The sequence below is a fragment of the Hylobates moloch genome, unplaced genomic scaffold (assembly GCF_009828535.3).
Source record: "Hylobates moloch isolate HMO894 unplaced genomic scaffold, HMol_V3 SCAFFOLD_18, whole genome shotgun sequence".
Taxonomy (NCBI): Eukaryota; Metazoa; Chordata; class Mammalia; order Primates; family Hylobatidae; genus Hylobates; species Hylobates moloch.
The window spans coordinates 16,583,072-16,600,835 of record NW_026652293.1 but is presented as its reverse complement, the minus strand read 5'-3'; the positions used below and the strand labels follow the sequence as shown (position 1 = coordinate 16,600,835).

Here is a 17,764-nt window from a genome sequence, read left to right as displayed (position 1 = left end):
GCTGTGCTCCAGTAAAACTTTATGGACACAGAAACTTGAATTTTATATAATTTTTGCATGTCATAGAATATCATTTGATTTTTTTTAACCATTTGAAACATAAAACCTATTCCATTCTTAGCTTTCAGGTCTCGAAATAGGTGGCTATTTAGAGTTGGTCTTGCAAACCACAGTGCATTCTCTATTCCCCCTTCATGCCTTGTATGACTATAATCCCTATTATTCTAGTGATTCCATTTTATCCCTCATACTAAGCTAGAATTATCATTCTTAAACTTAAATCACTAACCTGATTATATCATTCCTATATCAGTAAGGGCTCTACAGAAAAAAGCCAATAGATTATATATATATATATGTGTGTGTGTGTAATATATATATGTGTGTTTATTTTACACACACACACACACACACACACATATATATAAAATAAAACTTATTATGGGAATTGGCTCATGTGATTATGAAGGATGAGAAGTCCTATGAACTGCATACTACAAGCTGGAGAAACAGGAAAGCCAGTGCGGTAATTGAGCTTGAGTCCGAAGGCCGGAGAACCAGGAGCTCCGATGTCTGAGGGCAGGAGAAGATGGATGTCCCAGTCCAGACGGAACAAATTCGCCGTTACATCTGTCTTGTTCTGTTTGGGTTCTCAATGGATTGGATGATGCTCATTCACATTGGTGAAGGCAGATCTTTACTCAGATTATCAATTCAAATGCTAATCCCTCTGTAAACACCTTCACAGACACATCCAGAAAGTATGCTTTACCAGCTATCTGGACATCTGTTAGTCTAGTAAAATTGACACATAAAATTAACCATCATAACTCCCCTCTTTACAATCGTTTGTTGACTCTCTAAACTTTTTGGCATGACATTTCCATTCACAAAATCTGCCATAGTCTACTCTTTCAGACATACCGTTCATTACTTCTCTCTCAGCATTCCTTAGTCAAGGCAATCCCAATTATTTGCTGATTCTGCAAATAAGTATATTCTCTTTTCTCCTGGGCCTTGAATTTCTTTATCACACTTTCCTACTTGGCATACTTATTCTTACTTACTCTTTAAAAGTCCATTTAAAATGGCACTTATTTTATGAAGTTGTCTCTGAACTTTTAGGAAGAATTAATCACTGTCTCATTCATGCTTTCATAGCACTTTGAACATTTTTTAACACAGTATATCATTATGTTATAATCCACTTTGTTCATGGTTGTCTATACCAATTTTAATATAAACTGTTGATGTAAGAGATTGAATTAATTCACATTTGTTCTCTCCAAACCTGGTATATATTTTGTGCTTCACAAATGATTTTTAATGCTACAACAAAGAAACTACACATGAATGTTTACATCAGCCATACTTTACCAAAAATCTGCTTTTTAGGGAAGATTTAAAAAATACAGATTATTTTTGGAAAGTACATAATATAATATATGGGTTTACCCTTTTGCAAAGCAAAGAATCATTTGATAAAGAAAAATTTCTCTAAGATTTCTTTGTTTTGAATTTTTTTCTTAATGGGTTTGAATTTTTAAGCTTATAGTTTCATTTGCCAAAAACTATCAAGGTTTTAAGGAAATAACAGCTTTTGTGCTGATAGCTTCGATTACCACCTCTAAGTAAGCCAAGTGAGATAAAAAAAAAAATCTAGATCTGATATTTTGAGAGGTTTGTGTTTGTTTGTTTGTTTTTGTAATAAACACATCGGCAAATAAATATTCCCAGAGCAAATGTCCTAGGGATGCTAATGGTGAAAATGCTTCAGGCAGCTATTGATCCAAACTCTGGGCCTCCATTCTCTACCTCCTCATCCTCCTAATCCATACATCTCTTCTCCTTCTTTACAGAGAGGCTAGATACATTTATTTATAGATATAAGTGTAGTTCATGGGAAGAAAGCCACCGCAATTGTATTTGATAGAAAGCTTCCTGGAGATTCTTCAGACTTGTGTGCCTTGTGATTATTTGCCTGGGAAGGCAACCCAAGTTCTCCGAAGTAAAGGGTCAGCACGTGAATCCCTTTGTACTTTTTTGGCCATTCCTTGTCATGAGTGATACTCACACAGAATCTGTGCAATCATTATTTATAGCAAGATACAAGAAAAAATACTATAGGGAGCTAAAGGTTTCAGTCTACAAAGGGTTTTTGAAATTAATATTGATGTCACTGATGAGAACTACTCAGAATTGTTCATATTCTTTTCTTAGTAGTGTCACCGTGATTTATGACGTGAACAGAATATGTTTTTTTCATATCGTCTCTCTTACCTGAATGTCAGGCTCTGTTGCTATTTCTACTTCTACTGTAGTGGTGATAATTGAATGAGGAGAAGCAAAAAAGCTTCAGCTGTCTTAATTTCTGAGTAGGAACATAAATTAACTAGAACTGGGGCTGCTTCCAGAACTCCAAATCAGTTTTTTAAAGAACACTTTTATCTGTCTTTAAATGAAATATAATAATTTCTGAAGGCAATTATAGGGTTTGAATAAAGTAAGTTTATATATGCCAGTAAGCTAATCAAATAATTGCTTTATCTTATGCGACTTCTAGAATTTATAATATTTGTGTTACCTCTATAATTCTAGAAGGATACACCAATTCAATGTTTGAAAACCTCAGTAACACATATATGCACATTTTTAAAGTAGTCAGTGATTTTGTGACGGATCTTGTCTTCAACAGGGTCTAATTTTTTTCATGTGCCACCATGTACAATGACTTCACTCACTGGATTTTGTTGTTGTTGTTTTTAAATTTAAAAGCATGGTAAGGACACTCAAGCCTGTCATGGATTCTTAATTAAACTTTTTGGCTGAGGCCTCTCATGGTATTTCCTCCTTTTGGTTGCCTGCATCCATTTCTCTTTCATTTGATAGCAGTGTGCTATATTCCTTTTGGGGAGTTATACTTTTCCATTGAGTGTAGTTTTAAAATACTGTACTGCAAATCAAGGTGCACTGCCCTACCCTAGGTAGGCTACTCTGACTCTCTCTTCCTGGACTTTGATGGAAAAATAGGAAAAAAATTAAAATTCACTCATTTGAATGGTATTTTCCTTATGAAATTATGTGTGATGCTTATTGTCTTGACTCCACACCACCATAGTTCCATTCTATTCATATCTATTCTCTTGAATTCTCATCTGTTCTATGCTGCACTGGGTATCCTGCCAATAAATTCTTTATTTTCTTAAGGTAATTTGTTACTTGCAGTCCAAGAACTCTAAATTCTTCGATGTGAATCTAGCCATGGAAAATATTTATCAAGTCAGCATCTTTCAACTGTTCACATCCTAGTTGGAAATGAGCATTAGTAATTATAAGAAGGAGCCCACAGTTGAATGCATCTTGATTACTGGCACATAATGCCTGTTTTGGAGAAAAAAGGACTCTTCTGCCTGTCAATCAATTGCTCAAATGTGCAAAGAAAAGTGACAGACCTATACTTAACACACACTCCATTTTCAAAACAAAACCATTACCAACACCTGAAGTGTTGGAGCTAGGGGTAATAAAGCAAATTTAATGAGTGATTCAGTCTAATACTTCATGAGTATCTAGAACGGATGTGGATTAAGTTCTAAAAACATAGATTATGAAACAAACTCCTTTTCTTAACTTTCTATAGGATAGTAGGAGAGTAGAAAGGTGTCACAACTTTTCCTATCTACTGGGCCATTCCCAACAGCATTCAAATTCAAATGTTCTATAATAATATAGAACATTATATATATATATATATACACACACTACAATATGTATTATATATGTATGTATATACCCATATCCCTTGCATTTTCAATCTGCACTTATTTCTCCTTGCATTTTCTCTTGAACACATTGAAATTTCTCTTGTCAAGGTCATCAGTGACCTCCATGTCACCAAACTAACAACCAGCCCTCAGTCATCATCTTCTTTGACTTAGTAGTAGATGACTCAGTTAATCACTCTGTTCTTAGAGCAATACTTATTTGGTCTTTTAGGAAACCATCTTTTCTAGATTCTCCTTCTATTCACTGGCTGCTTGTTCTTGGTCTTGTTCTTTTAGATTTACTGAGGTAGGTGAGCCACACGGATTAGTCCTTGTTGCTTCCTTTATTATTATTTTTTTATAAATAATCTCCTCTTAGCCACTAAGTGTTATTATCTCTCCAAATGGCTTAATGTACCTCATTATGTCAATTTATATATCTAACTCAGAGAAGTCTCATGAGTTCCAGATTCAAATATACAACTCTTTATTTGATATATATACTTATATGTTTAAGACATTTCTTAAAATTTAATATGTGTAAATCTGTATTCCTGCTTTTTTTAAATGCCCACTGAGCAGAAGGGCTCCAAGTGGAGTAAAGCTACATGGAATGAAATTCTAAATCTTTTGAGGAAATGTTTTACATAATTTTTTACTTTCTCTGAACAGCAGAAAATCGATTTTTCTCCTTTATTCTACTTCTCTCTAGCTCACAGAATATAGTATTAAAAACTTGGAGGGTGTCTTAGAAGTCTTTAGGGAAAAAGATATATTTAGTCCTATATTAGTCAGAATTCTACAAAGAAACAGAACCTATAGGATTTGTGTGTGTGTGTGTGTGTGTGTGTGTGTGTGTGTGTAATTTATTAGGGAAATTGTCTCGCTTTCACTCCCATGATATGCCATCTGCAAGCTGGAGAACCAGAAAAGCCAAAGTGGTGTAATTCAGCCTGAGTCTAAAGATCTGAGAACCAGGGGAGCTAATGATGTAACTCTCGGTCCAAGTCCAAAGGCCTGACAACTGGGGGGTGCCGCCGGAGTAAGTCCCAGAGTCCAACGGCCTAAGAACTATTGTCTGAGGGAAGGAGAAAAGAAATGTCCCAGCTCAAGAAGAAAGAGCAAAATTGCCCTTCTTCCACCTTTTTGTTCTGTTTGGGTTCCCAAAGGATTGGATGATGCCCGCCCACTTTGGAGAGGGCAGATCTTCTTTACTCAGCCTACTGATTCAAATGGTAATCTCTTTTGGAAACATTCCCATTACACACCCAGAAATAATGTTTTACAAGCTATCTGGGCATCTCTTAGCCAGGTCAAGTTGACACATACAATTAACCATCACAGGTCTCTCACTCAATTGGTCCTCATCTACTTGAATACCTACTTGTGGAGGTGAACTTTATTAAATAGCTATTTGTTATATAGTTTTCTTAGGCTACGCAGAAGTCTGTTTTCTTGCAATCTCCGCCTTGGTTCCAATTTAGCCTAGACCAAGCCTAATCAGTTCTTTCTTTTATATTTACAGACTTCAATATCCCACTGTCTGAATTCAAGCCCAGTCTCATTTCATCTGTTTCTCTACCACATAAATACCGCTAATCCAATGAAATCTTATTTTTTCCATGTCTGTTCATAACTTTCCTCATTAGTTGCCTCAGTTCCCACTGTCTCTAGGCATTGCTTATAAGCCCTCCACCTATTACTTATCCTTCGACTCTGAAAGCTCTCATTCTTGAAGTAGTCCTGTAGCCTGCCAGCTCTGCTTCTATACTAGCACTCTTTTTGCTGCTGGAAAGATCATGCCACTGTGCTTTTTAGCAGCATTACAAATGAATTTACCTGGATCAATTCAGCTGGATGCTTTGCTCTGTTATCAAAGCTGGTAGGTGACTCTTGCTTCCTTTCCGTTTCTCTGCTTCTTCTCTCTATTTAAGTACTTGATATTATCTTTTATTCTAAATAATTAGAAACAATAAAGAAGAACTAGTATTTGATAACACAATAGGGTGACTATAGTTGCTAACAATTTAATTGTACATTTTAAAATAACTAAAATAGTATAATTGGATTTTTTGTAACACAAATGGATCCCATTTTTCTCACCTCCTCCTCAGAAAGCTTGCTCCATCAAATATCTTTATCTTTTCCATACCTTCAGTTTTTCTGGTTCCTTCCTTTGTTTTGCATGTATTTCATGTTAAAAAAAATACTGGGCCATATATCCCTCTTAAACTTTGCCTCCCCATCCCATGTTTTCTGCACAACCCATCTTTTGGAAAGTGTACTTTGCACTTACTGTCTCTACTTGCTAATGTTCAATTCACTCATAAAAATAACTGACATTTGGATTTTGTCCCAATGCTCCATTGATATTTCTGTCACCAAGGTCACTAAAAATCCCCTTCCTGACAAATCAAATTGGTCCTTATCAGACCTCACTTTCCCGCAGCATTACCACCGTTCATCACTCTCTTTCCTGACCCTCTTTCATCTCTTCCATGACACCACAATGTCCTGGTTATTTCTCTTAAATCTCTGGCTTCTTATCCTCCAATTATTAAGTATCAGTTTGGCTGCTGACCCTCTCCTTTTCTTACTCTACGTTCTCTTCTCTTCCAGAGTGACTTATTGGCTGTGATAACTGAGATAAATCACTGGATCTTTGTATTTTTACCATCTATAAAATAGAAAAAATAGAACCTGCTTCATAGTGTTATGTAGATATTAAATAAAGAATGCTTAGAAAGGTTTTAGAGAGTGTCTGGCTTATAAGAATGACTCAGTATGTGTTAAATATTGTAAGGTTATTCAGATACTGAAAAATCAATATTGAAAAGGTATCAATTATCCCATCATTAAATTTTACAATAAATGCAATCCCCATTATACTTCAAATAGTAGTTTTTCAAGAAACAACAGATGCTGGCGAGATTGTAGAGAAATAGGAATGCTTTTACACTGTTGGTGGGAATTCAAGTTAGTTCAACCATTGTGGATGATTCCTCAATGTGTGATGATTCCTCAAGGATCTAGAACCAGAAATACCATTTGACCCAGCAATCCCATTACTGGGTATATACCCAATGAAATATAAAGCATTCTGTTTTAAAGATACATGCATACGTACGTTTATTGCAGTGCTATTCACAATAGCAAAGGCATGGAATCAATCCAAATGCCCATCAATGATAGACTGGATAAAGAAAATGTGGCACATATACACCATGGGATACTATGCAGGCATAAAAAGGAATGAGATCATGTCCTTTACAGGGACATGGATGAAGCTTTAAGCAATCATCCTCAGCAAACTAACGCAGGAACAGAAAACCAAACACTGCATGTTTTCACTCACAAGTGGGAGTTGGACAATGAGAACACATGGACACATGGAGGGGAACAACACACACGGGGCCTATCAGTGGGGTGGGGGCAAGGGGAGGGAGAACATCAGGACAAATAGCTAATGCATGTGGGGCTTAAAACCTAGGTGATGGGTTGACTGGTGCAGCAAACCACCATGACATATGTGTACCTATGTAACAAACCTGCACTTTGTGCACTTGTATACCTGAACTTACAGTTAAAAAAAGAAAGAAGAAGTATTGAAAAGATATAAATTATCCCCTCATTAACGTATACAATAAATGCAATCCCCATTATACTTGGAATAGTTGTTGTTGAAAGGAAATAGACCAACTGCTTAGAAAACTATCTGGAAGATAAACTGTACAAGGGAAGGCAAACACTTAAAAGAAAGTTTCAGGCCGGGTGTCGTGGCTCATGCCTGCAATCCCAGCACTTTGGGAGGCCAAGGTGGGAGGATCGCCTGAGCCCAGAAGTTAAAGACCAGCCTAGGAACATAGTGAGACCCGATTTCCAAAAAAAAAAAAAAAAAAAAAAATTAACCAGGCACAATGGAGCCTGGCTGTAATCCCAGGTACTCCGGAAGCTGAGGCTGGGAGGATCACTTGAGCTCAGGCTGTTGTGGCAGCAAGCTGAGATTGTGCTACTGCCTGCACTCTAGGCTGGGTGACAGAGTGAGACTCTAAAAAAAGAAAGAGAGAGAGAGAGGAAGAAGAAGAAGAGGAGGAAGAGGAGGAGGAGGAGGAGGGGGAGGAAGAAGAAGAAGAAGAAGAGGAAGAAGAAGAAACAACTAAGTTTGCTGGCAAAGGAATCACAAAGGTTTAATTAAACAAAAATTTATATATATATATGGGTTTCATACATGATTTTGTAGTTTGGACATTGGCTATCCATCTGGAAATAAAGTTAAATCTATAATTTAGAAATAAAATTAAAACTGTAAGTTAGATCATTCATAAAAATGTATTCCATGTGGGTTAAAGTCACAAAATTTTAAGAAATTTTAATACCTGTATTTTAATTTTTTTAAATAAAATTTGGAATAAAACCCAATGGGAACCCCTGTGTTAGTAAGCCTGATGAGAAAAAAAAGCCTTCTTCAATAACACAAAAATCAAAAGTCATAAAAAATTTTCAAAATCAAACAGATAAAGAAAAACTATAAACTTCAAGAGAAAATGAACCTATTGAGAAGGAACATTTTCAACATTTATAGCAGACTAAGAATTAAGATCAAACCTTTATAAGGAAATGCTACAACTAACTAAATAATTTTTTGTTTTTTTGAGACGGAATCTCATGCTCTGTCACCCAGGCTAGAGTGCAGTGGGGAGATTCTGGCTCACTGCAACCTCCACCTCCCAGGTTCAAGAGATGCTTCTGCCTCAGCCTTCCAAGTAGCTGGGACTACAGGTGTGCATGACCACACCCAACTAATTTTTGCATTTTTAATAGTGATAGGGTTTCACCATATTGGCCAGGCTGGTCTCAAACTCCTGACCTCGTGATCCACCCGCCTCGGCCTCCCAAAGTGCTGGGATTACAGGCGTGAGCCACCACGCCCAGCCTCTAAATAAAAATTTTTAAAGAGTTAATCGAAAAGTGAATATGATATGAGTTAGCAAATCATTGAGGAGTAAATGCAAATACTAAAAGATGCTCAATTTTTCTAAATATGAAAAATACGCAAATTTAAAATTTCAAGTTTTTTGTAATTAATTTTTAAAAATCTATACATAGAATAAATAATATGATATACCTTTACATACCCAATAGCCAGCTTCAAAATTTATCCTCAAAATTTCTGTATTTGCCTAAGGTAAATTTTAGCATTTACCCTAGAGAAACTCTTGTGCATTTGAACAAACGGGTGTGTAAAATGCTTTTTATTAATCATTGTTTGCATAAAGTAAATTGGAAACATTGATGCCCAGAAAAATGAAATTATTAAACTATAGCACATGCATACTGTGAAATGCCACATGGCATTAAAACGTATGTGAGTTAAATGCCAAAATCTTCAAGACACACTGTTGAGTGAGAAAAGCAAGTTGCAGAATAATACATAGAGTATCATACCATTATTTAAAAAAAAGAAGCAAAATAATATTTATGTCTCTATTCGTCTATCCATCATCTATCAATCATCTATGTATTTATCAAACTGTAACATAGAGTGGTATAAAACGATATTCATTAACAAATAGCAATGATTGGCTGGGCACGGTGGCTAACACTTGTAATCCCAGCACTTTGGGAGGCTGAGGCGGGCGGATCACGAGGTGAGGAGATCGAGACCACGGTGAAACCCCGTCTCTACAGGCGGGCGCCTGTAGTCCCAGCTACTCGGAGAGGCTGAGGCAGGAGAATGGCGTGAACCCGGGAGGCGGAGCTTGCAGTGAGCCGAGATAGCGCCACTGCACTCCAGCCTGGGCGACAGAGCGAGACTCCGTCTCAAAAAAAAAAAAAAAAAAAAAAAAAAAAGGATTATTTCTGGAGAGGAGTGTGGGATTGTTGTTCATCAAAGATTCTTTATATTTATCCTAATATTTGGGATTTTTCACAATAATACATTTATAATTATGTAATTAACAATAAATACCATTATAACAATAATTAAGAACATTGGAATAAGCAAGTTGGGTGTGAATCTGAACGCAGCACTTATTAAACAGGTAACTTGGGTCTCTCAATCTCTTTTTTACCATTGTCAAATAGGGTTAATTTAATCTACTTTGTGAGATGCTGTATTAAGTGAGATAATGTGCATAAAATAATCTATAGTATAGAGTTGGTACTGAGCTGAAGATAAATCTTAGTACTCTTATTAAATCAATTTTGAATATCAGGGAACTGGGAGACAAAGTACTTTTTTCCTCAAGACTGCATCTGCTCACCAGAGTTTAATTCAACAAGGGTGATGACCCTGTCTTAAACATGCAAATTACTGATGATGACTCTAGTATCTGATGTATTGCAGGTGTACATATAATATACCTTTTGTATAGCACGTGTAAAACAAACAAATGCTTGTACATTAATATGACATCAGTAGTTTCCACCAGTAAGAACAGCTGTCCTACATTCTGAAATTGTATCTCCAGAACCTACTATGTTCTGGATCTTCACTTGGTTTTGAATAGACAGCTCAAAGTGAATATGTTTTAAAACTGTACCTTCTATTTTTATCTATAAATCTTCCTCTTCTTCTATTTTCTTCTGTTTTATGGCACCTAATTTATTCATGAAAAGTCTTTCATCATTTTGATTATTGTTCTACTGTAAACATTTTAGACTTTACCGACAAATGCTGCTGACTTTATAAGATTTTATTTTTGTTATTTTACTGCACTGTATGTATTTATTTTTCTTTTTTTTTAAATTTAACTTTTAGACGCTGGGGGTACATGTGCAGATATGTTACATGGGTATATTGTGTGACACTGAGGTTTGAGGTATGAATGATCTCATTGCCCAGGTAGTGAGCATAGCACCCAATAGGTAGTTTTCAGCCCTTCACCCCCTTCTTCTCAACAATAGTCCTCAGTGTCTATTGTTCCCATCTTTATGTCTATGTGTACCCAATATTTAGCTCCTGCTTATAAGTGAGAACATGCAGTATTTGATTTTTCTCTTCCTGCATCATTTCGCTTAGGATAATGGCCTGCAGCTGCATCCATGTTCTTGCAAAGGACGCGATTTTGTTGTTTTTATGGCTACAAAGTATTCCATCTTGTATATGTATCACATTTACTTTATCCAATCCAACGTTGATGGGACCCTAGGTTGATTCCATGTCTTTGCTGTTATGAATAGCGCTGTAATGAACATATGATTTCATGTGTATTTCTTGTAGAATGATTTATTTTCCTGTGGGTATATACCCAGAAATGGGATTGCTAGATCAAATGGTATTTCTGTTTTAAGTTCCTTGAGAAATCTTCAAACTGCTTTTCACAGTGGCTGAACTAATTTACATTCCCATCAACAGTGTGTAAGTGTTTCCTTTATCTTCAGCCTCACCAGCATCTGTTGTTTTTTGACTTTAAAAAAATATTCTTTCTGACTGGTGTGAGATGGCATCTCATTGTAGTTTTGATTTGCATTTCTCTGATGATCAGTGATGTTGAGCATTTTGTTACATGTTTGTTGGCTGCTTGAGAAAGTGTCTGTTCATGTCTTTTGCCCACTTTTTAATGGGGTTGTTTTCTGCTTGTTGAACTGATTAACTTCCTTATAGACTCTGGATGTAGGACCTTTGTTGGATGCATAGTTTGCAAAAATTTTCTCCCATTCTGTATATTGTTCATTCTGATGATAATCTCTTTTGCTGTGCAGAAGCTCTTTGGTTTAATTAGGTCCCAATTGTCAATTTTTGTTTTTGTTGCAATTTTGTTGCACTTTAAATGTAATATTTCCTAGAGATTCAGTGAGCTCTTCTAAATTGGAGAAATCATATTTTTTCATATCTGAAAACTCTAGTCCATTAGTTCTTGATACTTACCTTCTCCCAATTTTTTCCTTGCTTCTGAGATAGAACTTTCTATTCTATTTTCCATAGTTGGTCTTTTTCACCAACTCCTTATCTCACATTGATCCATTTTAAAAAAAAACTTAAGATCTATCTTCTGTTTAGTTTATTGTAGTGTCATCTACTATTTAAGTTATTAGTTAAATTTTTCAAAAAATTTTAATGACTTTTTTTATTTTTAGAATTTATGTTCAGCTTATTTTCGAATAGGCCTAATCATTTTTATCATGTCTTGTTCTTGTTTTATAAAATAAATGCATTCTTTTATCTCTTAAAAATTTTTATTTGTATGTATTTAAAAGGCACAAGTGAAATTTGTTACATGGACATATTGCAGAGTAGTGAAGTTTAGGATTTTAGTGTATCCATCACCAATGTACATTATACCCATTAAGTAACTTGTCATCATCTATCCCTCCTCCAACTTCCTCAACCTTCCAAGTCTCCATCATCTATCATTTCACACTCTGCGTCTATGTGTACACATTACTTAGCTCCCATTTATAAGTGAGAACATGCGGTATTTGTTTTTCTGTGTCTGAGTTGTTTGCCTTCAGATAATAGCCTCCAGTTCCATCCATGTTGCTGTAAAAGACATGATTTCATTTTTTATGGCTGAATTGAATTCCATTGTGTTATATATACACCGTATTTTCTTTATCCAATCATCCATTGATGGACATTTAGGTTAGTTCTATATCTTTGCTGTTGTGAATAGTACTGCATTAAACATATAAAGTACAGGTATCTTTTTCATATAATGATTCCTTTTCTTTTGGGTAGCTACACAGTAATGGGATTACTGGATCAAATGATAGTTCTATTTTAAGTTCTTTGAGTAATTTCCTTATTGTTTTCCATAAAGGTTGTATGAATTTACCCATGAACAGTGCATTCTTTTTTTTTTTTTTTTTTTTTGAGACAAAGTCTCACTCTGTCACTCTGTCACCCAGGCTGGAATGCAGTGGTGTGATCTCGGCTCACTGCAACCTCCGCCTCCCGGGTTCAAGGGATTCTTGTGTCTCAGCCTCCCAAGCAGCTAGGATTACAGGTGGCCACCACCATGCCCGGCTAACTTTTATATTTTTTTAGTAGAGACAGGGTTTCACCATGTTGGCCAGGATGGTCTCAAACTCCTGACCTCAGGTGATCCACCCTCCTCGGCCTCCCAGAGTGCTGGGATTACAGACGTGAGCCACCGCACCTGGCCAGAACAGTGCATTCTTTGTATAACATGTTTTCTCAACAACTTATTTTCTTTGATTCTTTTTTTCTGTATCTTAACAAAGTGTTATTTTATAATCTCTTAAGTTAGCTCCATTATCATGAATCTTTTGAGTGTGAATGTTCCCATTCATTGTGTCTGATGTCTGTCATTGCAGTGGGTTTCTAGTTTGATTCATAGTTTTAAGCTGTGAGCTCATCTTCAGTAGAGGTTGGCTTCCATGGGAACCATTTGTGAACTGTGAATTGTAGCATTTCCACATGAGAGTTTAGTTTCATCTCAGTTCTCATTGATTTCTCTATTTCTGAACTACTCTTTTCTTTATTTCCTTCTTTCTTCCCTTCCTTCCTCTCTCCTGCTTCTTTATTTCCTTTCTGTCTTCCTTCCTTTTGTCCTTTCTTCCTTCCTTTTGTCCTTCCTTCCTTCATTTTTCCTTCCCTCTTTTCTTTTCTTTCGTTTGTTCCTTCCCTCCCTCCCTCCTCCTCTTTCTCTCTCTCTCTGTCTTTCTCTCCATTCCAAAAGTCAAGAATTGTCTATCTCAGTTGGTTGTATTGCTTTATTGCTGTTGAGCTCACTTACATATTTCTATAAAAGTTACACTTTGCTCAAATACAGACATATATTTAAATGTGTTTGACTTGGGAAGGATGGTTTTTGCTGTTTCTTCTATAGCAGCCCTTGTCTATAGTCTTCATTTTTATGAACGACATTAATAATAGCTCAAATGCTGAAGCTCAAAACCTGATAAAATTAGTTTTCATGTTGCCTTATTCTCTATATGTCTTTAGATATATCTAGTTTATTGCTCTTTTGTTTCATTTTATCATCCCCACTGTCTCTGCTTTAGTTCAGTCCCTTATCATCTCTCTTGTGGACAACAGTAATATCCTTCTCATTGGTTTCTGTGCTTTCCATCTGCCCTTTTCCAACCCTTGCTACATTGCTGCTAGATTTATCTTTCTAAACACAACTCTGAGTATGTGAATTCACCATTTAAAACCTATTAATGGTGTCTTTTCCTCAACTGAAAATTAAACTTCCTTGATTTTGTGGATTTGCTGAGTCTTATTTCCTGACATCTCTTCACACCTATGTTTCTGCAATATCAGAATATTTCTAGTTTCTTGATTTGCCCAACTGCTTTAGGCCTCTATTCCTATATACAGATCCTTTTTCTGTAAAACTGTTAAACTTCACTCTTGCCCTATTTATTTGTTATACCTTTAGTTTTTTCATACTGCTATAACAAAATTTAGACTGGGTAATTTATAACAAGAGAAATTGACTTCTTATAATTTTGGAGACTGGGAAGAGCAACATCAAGGTACCAGCAAATTTGGTGGCTGCCAAGAGCCTGTTCCTCATAAAAGGTACCTTCTATGTGTCCTCATGTGGTGCAAGGGGCAAATAAACTCCCTCAGGCCTCTTTTATAAGGACAGTAATCCCATTCATGAGGGTTAGGTCTAACCACCTTTCAAAACTCCTATCACATTGGGGATTAGGTTTCAACATGTGAATTTGGGAAGGGGGGAAAACATTCAGACCACAGCATACCCATACTTATGCTTGAAAATTCAACATAAATATTATATCTTTTTCTAAAGGAATTCTTGACTAGCCCAAATCTGACACATGGTAGCCATTGACTCATTCGTATAATGGCTATATCCACTTATTTTTTTATATTCAAACTCCATGTATATAATTCCTATAACCATTCTTTGTATAACATGTTCTCTCAACCATTTATTTTCTTGACACTTTTGTCTTTTGAAAAACTAATTTTCTTTGTTTCTTTGATTGTGACACTCATAATTAAAGACACCCTAACAGAAGGCTTTCTAATACCATAAGATTCTTTACCTGAGTCTATTCATTTTTTTTCCAGTCTATCAATTGGCCTTCCATGTTGTAAATTCCTTAGTCTTCGGGTTCATGGTGGAGGCCTTTTTAGAACGAATGGAGATCAAGTTGGTTCAGTATGTAGATGTCCCAGAATGGTATCGTTGCAAAAGGCAAGACAGAACACATAAGAATAAAGATGAAAAGAGACTTCACAAGATTTATTGAAGAACTAATGTTCTAGAAATCGTGGGAAGACTCTGGTCCTAATGCTGACACTGACCCACCAGATGACTCTGGGCACACAGAATAATTGCTCTGCTTCTCAATTCTCCAACTGACAAAACACAGGGATTAGAATAGGGAGTTAATAATGCTTCTGTAATCTGAAATTCTTTTACTCTAATTGTTAAATTGCCCAAGTTAAATTATTTGCATGAGAGGAGGAAAAAATCTTTAAAAATAATAATTATCATGAATTCTATAAAAATTAAATAATTTTAAATGGATAAATCCTACTTTAGCAAGTAAATCTGTGAGTATGTGAGAGAATAATATTAATAAAAAACATTAAGCTTACTGTCAAAATATTAGAGACATGGGCAGAAAATATAAAGACTTCAAATATACGTTATATAGTTAAATATCTGGCAGATTTATAAAGCTTTGTAAAAATCAGCTATAGAAATTGCATTTTAAAGTGTAACAGTGAACAGTTTTAACAACGGAAAAAGGCTCTGTACTAGCACTAACACCTATTAGAAAATAAAGCATTCTGATTTCAATGAATGGATGTTTTCATGGTGTCTAATAAAAATACAATTTTAAGGACTTGAACAATTTAATCTGAGAAAATATTTTGTATTTAAAAGAAGTGTATTTTTTAAATAAGCAAACATGTTTGCATTCATCAATTATAGTAAAACAAAAGCTCAAGAAATCCCAGAGCATACAATTTCATGAACCGAGAATAAAATGAGCTCTGGACTTATGACAAAATCTGCCCCTGAATGATCTCCAGAACTCTGTTCATTTTATGCAGTAGTTTAAGTTTTCTTCTGTCTTGGCCCAGCTTATAAACAACAGAAATCTGAGTCGTGGGAATATAATTTAGGAACAGAAAAGATTACTTGTCTGTGAATTGTGTTCTGAAGATGAAAGTAAATATACAGGAACATACAGTATTCCTTTAAAAGTTGCCAGATCATAATTGTGTGGAAGACAGTTATCAGAAATTAATCCCTCTATTGAGAGCAATTGAAGACACTATTCTAATGTAGGCCCTTTTGAGGAGGCAGCATTAACAGAAGAAAACTCGCAGCAAAGGCTTGAGGGGGGAATGAATCCAATCCAGCCTGAAAAAATCTGCACCAGGTTTGAAAAATCACCCCATCCTCCCGTGTAAGTGATGCTAAGAAGCACAAACTGCTTTTTGAATCTAAGTCCCTGTGTTTTCTGTGAAGGAGCTGTAAGTGGGGTGGGACAGAGATGGCACCTGGGGGTTCTGAGGCACCCGCTCCTCTCTGAGACAGGCAGGGATCAGGAGCCGGACTGGGACCAGACCACCAGCAACACACCAGAGGATGTTCTCTAGATAAGACCATGGCACTTAAGAACATTAACTACCTTCTCATCTTCTACCTCAGTTTCTCACTGCTTATCTACATAAAAAGTAAGCCTTTCCCACTTTGGGCATTTTTCCTGGTTTATTTCTGGCTTATTATATTTCTTACAAATAATGGATAATGTTGCATGTTCTATAAAATACAATGCTAAAAAAGGAAGTTTTTATTTGTGTTTTTTTAATTGTCCTGTGTTAAAGAAATCAGTGATACCAGTCAATGTGAACAGTCAATTTTAAGATTCTATGATTTCCGATAGGTATTCAGGTACAGAAATTTTGTTTTTAATCTTTGTAGTAGTGAGCTGGAGAATGAAATGGTCACATAGACAAGAAGATATTTTGTTGTGTTTACACTTTTACAAAATAGATTTGGCCTTTACTAATTGATATCCTTTAAAAGGAAGTTATTCATAAGCTATATTTCATTTTATTCCCACATGCTATATATTTATCTTCACTTTTAGATAACTCTGTATTGCAACATTTGCTCTCATAATCAAGGGGATAGTCTCAATGTTTCCCAGAGGGTAATGGTTCAAAGTGTTTCTTTCACCAGAGAAATGTGCTTTTACTGTTATGTGTTTCTGTTTTATAAATGAAGATATTATTTTCCACAAACTTCCCCAAATAGAAGCAAGAGCAATGTTTCTGAGATAATCTTGTCAGTTCTATGGCAGGATGGAAAATCAGAGGAGACCAAATTGCCCCAGCTGTGTGTTTATGAAGGACAGTAGCTATTCAACACATTCAAAACGAAGACAGGGAGAGTGTGTGCTTGTCAAAGGGGCCATGTGATTTGTGTCTGTTGAATCTGAATATCAATAAGGCAAAGCGTAGAGCAGCTGCTGTTGAACAAGGCAACTTGGCATTAGCACACAGTGTTGGATAATCTGGGTCACCTTCTGTGGCTGCACCAGTGAGATTGTTACTTGTACGGTTTACAGTTGAACATATATTGGAGACTGTGTGAAGAAATAAGTAAATGCTGTGGGTAGGTAGCTGATGGCAGGTATAGAAAAACCAAGTCAAACTTTAAACAAATGATCAGTATAATACTTGACTGCAACACACACGCACAAAACATTTTTTTTCAGAGATATATTTGTTAAAGAGTTGTTATTTAAATAGTTATTTACCCTCCTTGAAACTTAATGTGGGCCCCAGGTAATGAGGAATGAGGAAGACAAGTGCTGTGTTTAGTTGTGGAGGTAGGAGGACAAAGGCAGAAAAAGAAATAAGACATAAAATGAATGTGAAGTGAGTTTATGGTGCATTTTATGGCAAAGAGCTTTGTCGTTCAATGTAATATATATGAAAATTCCTAGAGTTTGCTGCAGTTTGTTTTAAAGGAAATGAATATGTGATATCTTTAATTAAAAGTATAATAACTATGAATTGATACTTACATATA

General features: G+C 35.7%; 1 protein-coding gene across 4 annotated transcripts in view; it reads left to right on the top strand.

Moving 5' to 3' along the window:
- The first annotated feature begins 16,170 nt into the window (after positions 1-16,170).
- The window catches only part of CRB1 (crumbs cell polarity complex component 1), a 211,901-nt gene continuing 210,307 nt past the window's right edge, over positions 16,171-17,764 (top strand). For 2 of the 4 annotated variants that reach the window (XM_032137031.2, XM_032137029.2), the window contains exon 1: positions 16,171-16,401. In XM_032137031.2, coding sequence (XP_031992922.1) covers positions 16,332-16,401 — 70 coding nt within the window. In that variant the 5' untranslated portion in view covers positions 16,171-16,331. The remainder of the gene's footprint in view (positions 16,402-17,764) is intronic. The other 2 variants (XM_032137032.2, XM_032137030.2) reach the window with 1 other exon arrangement.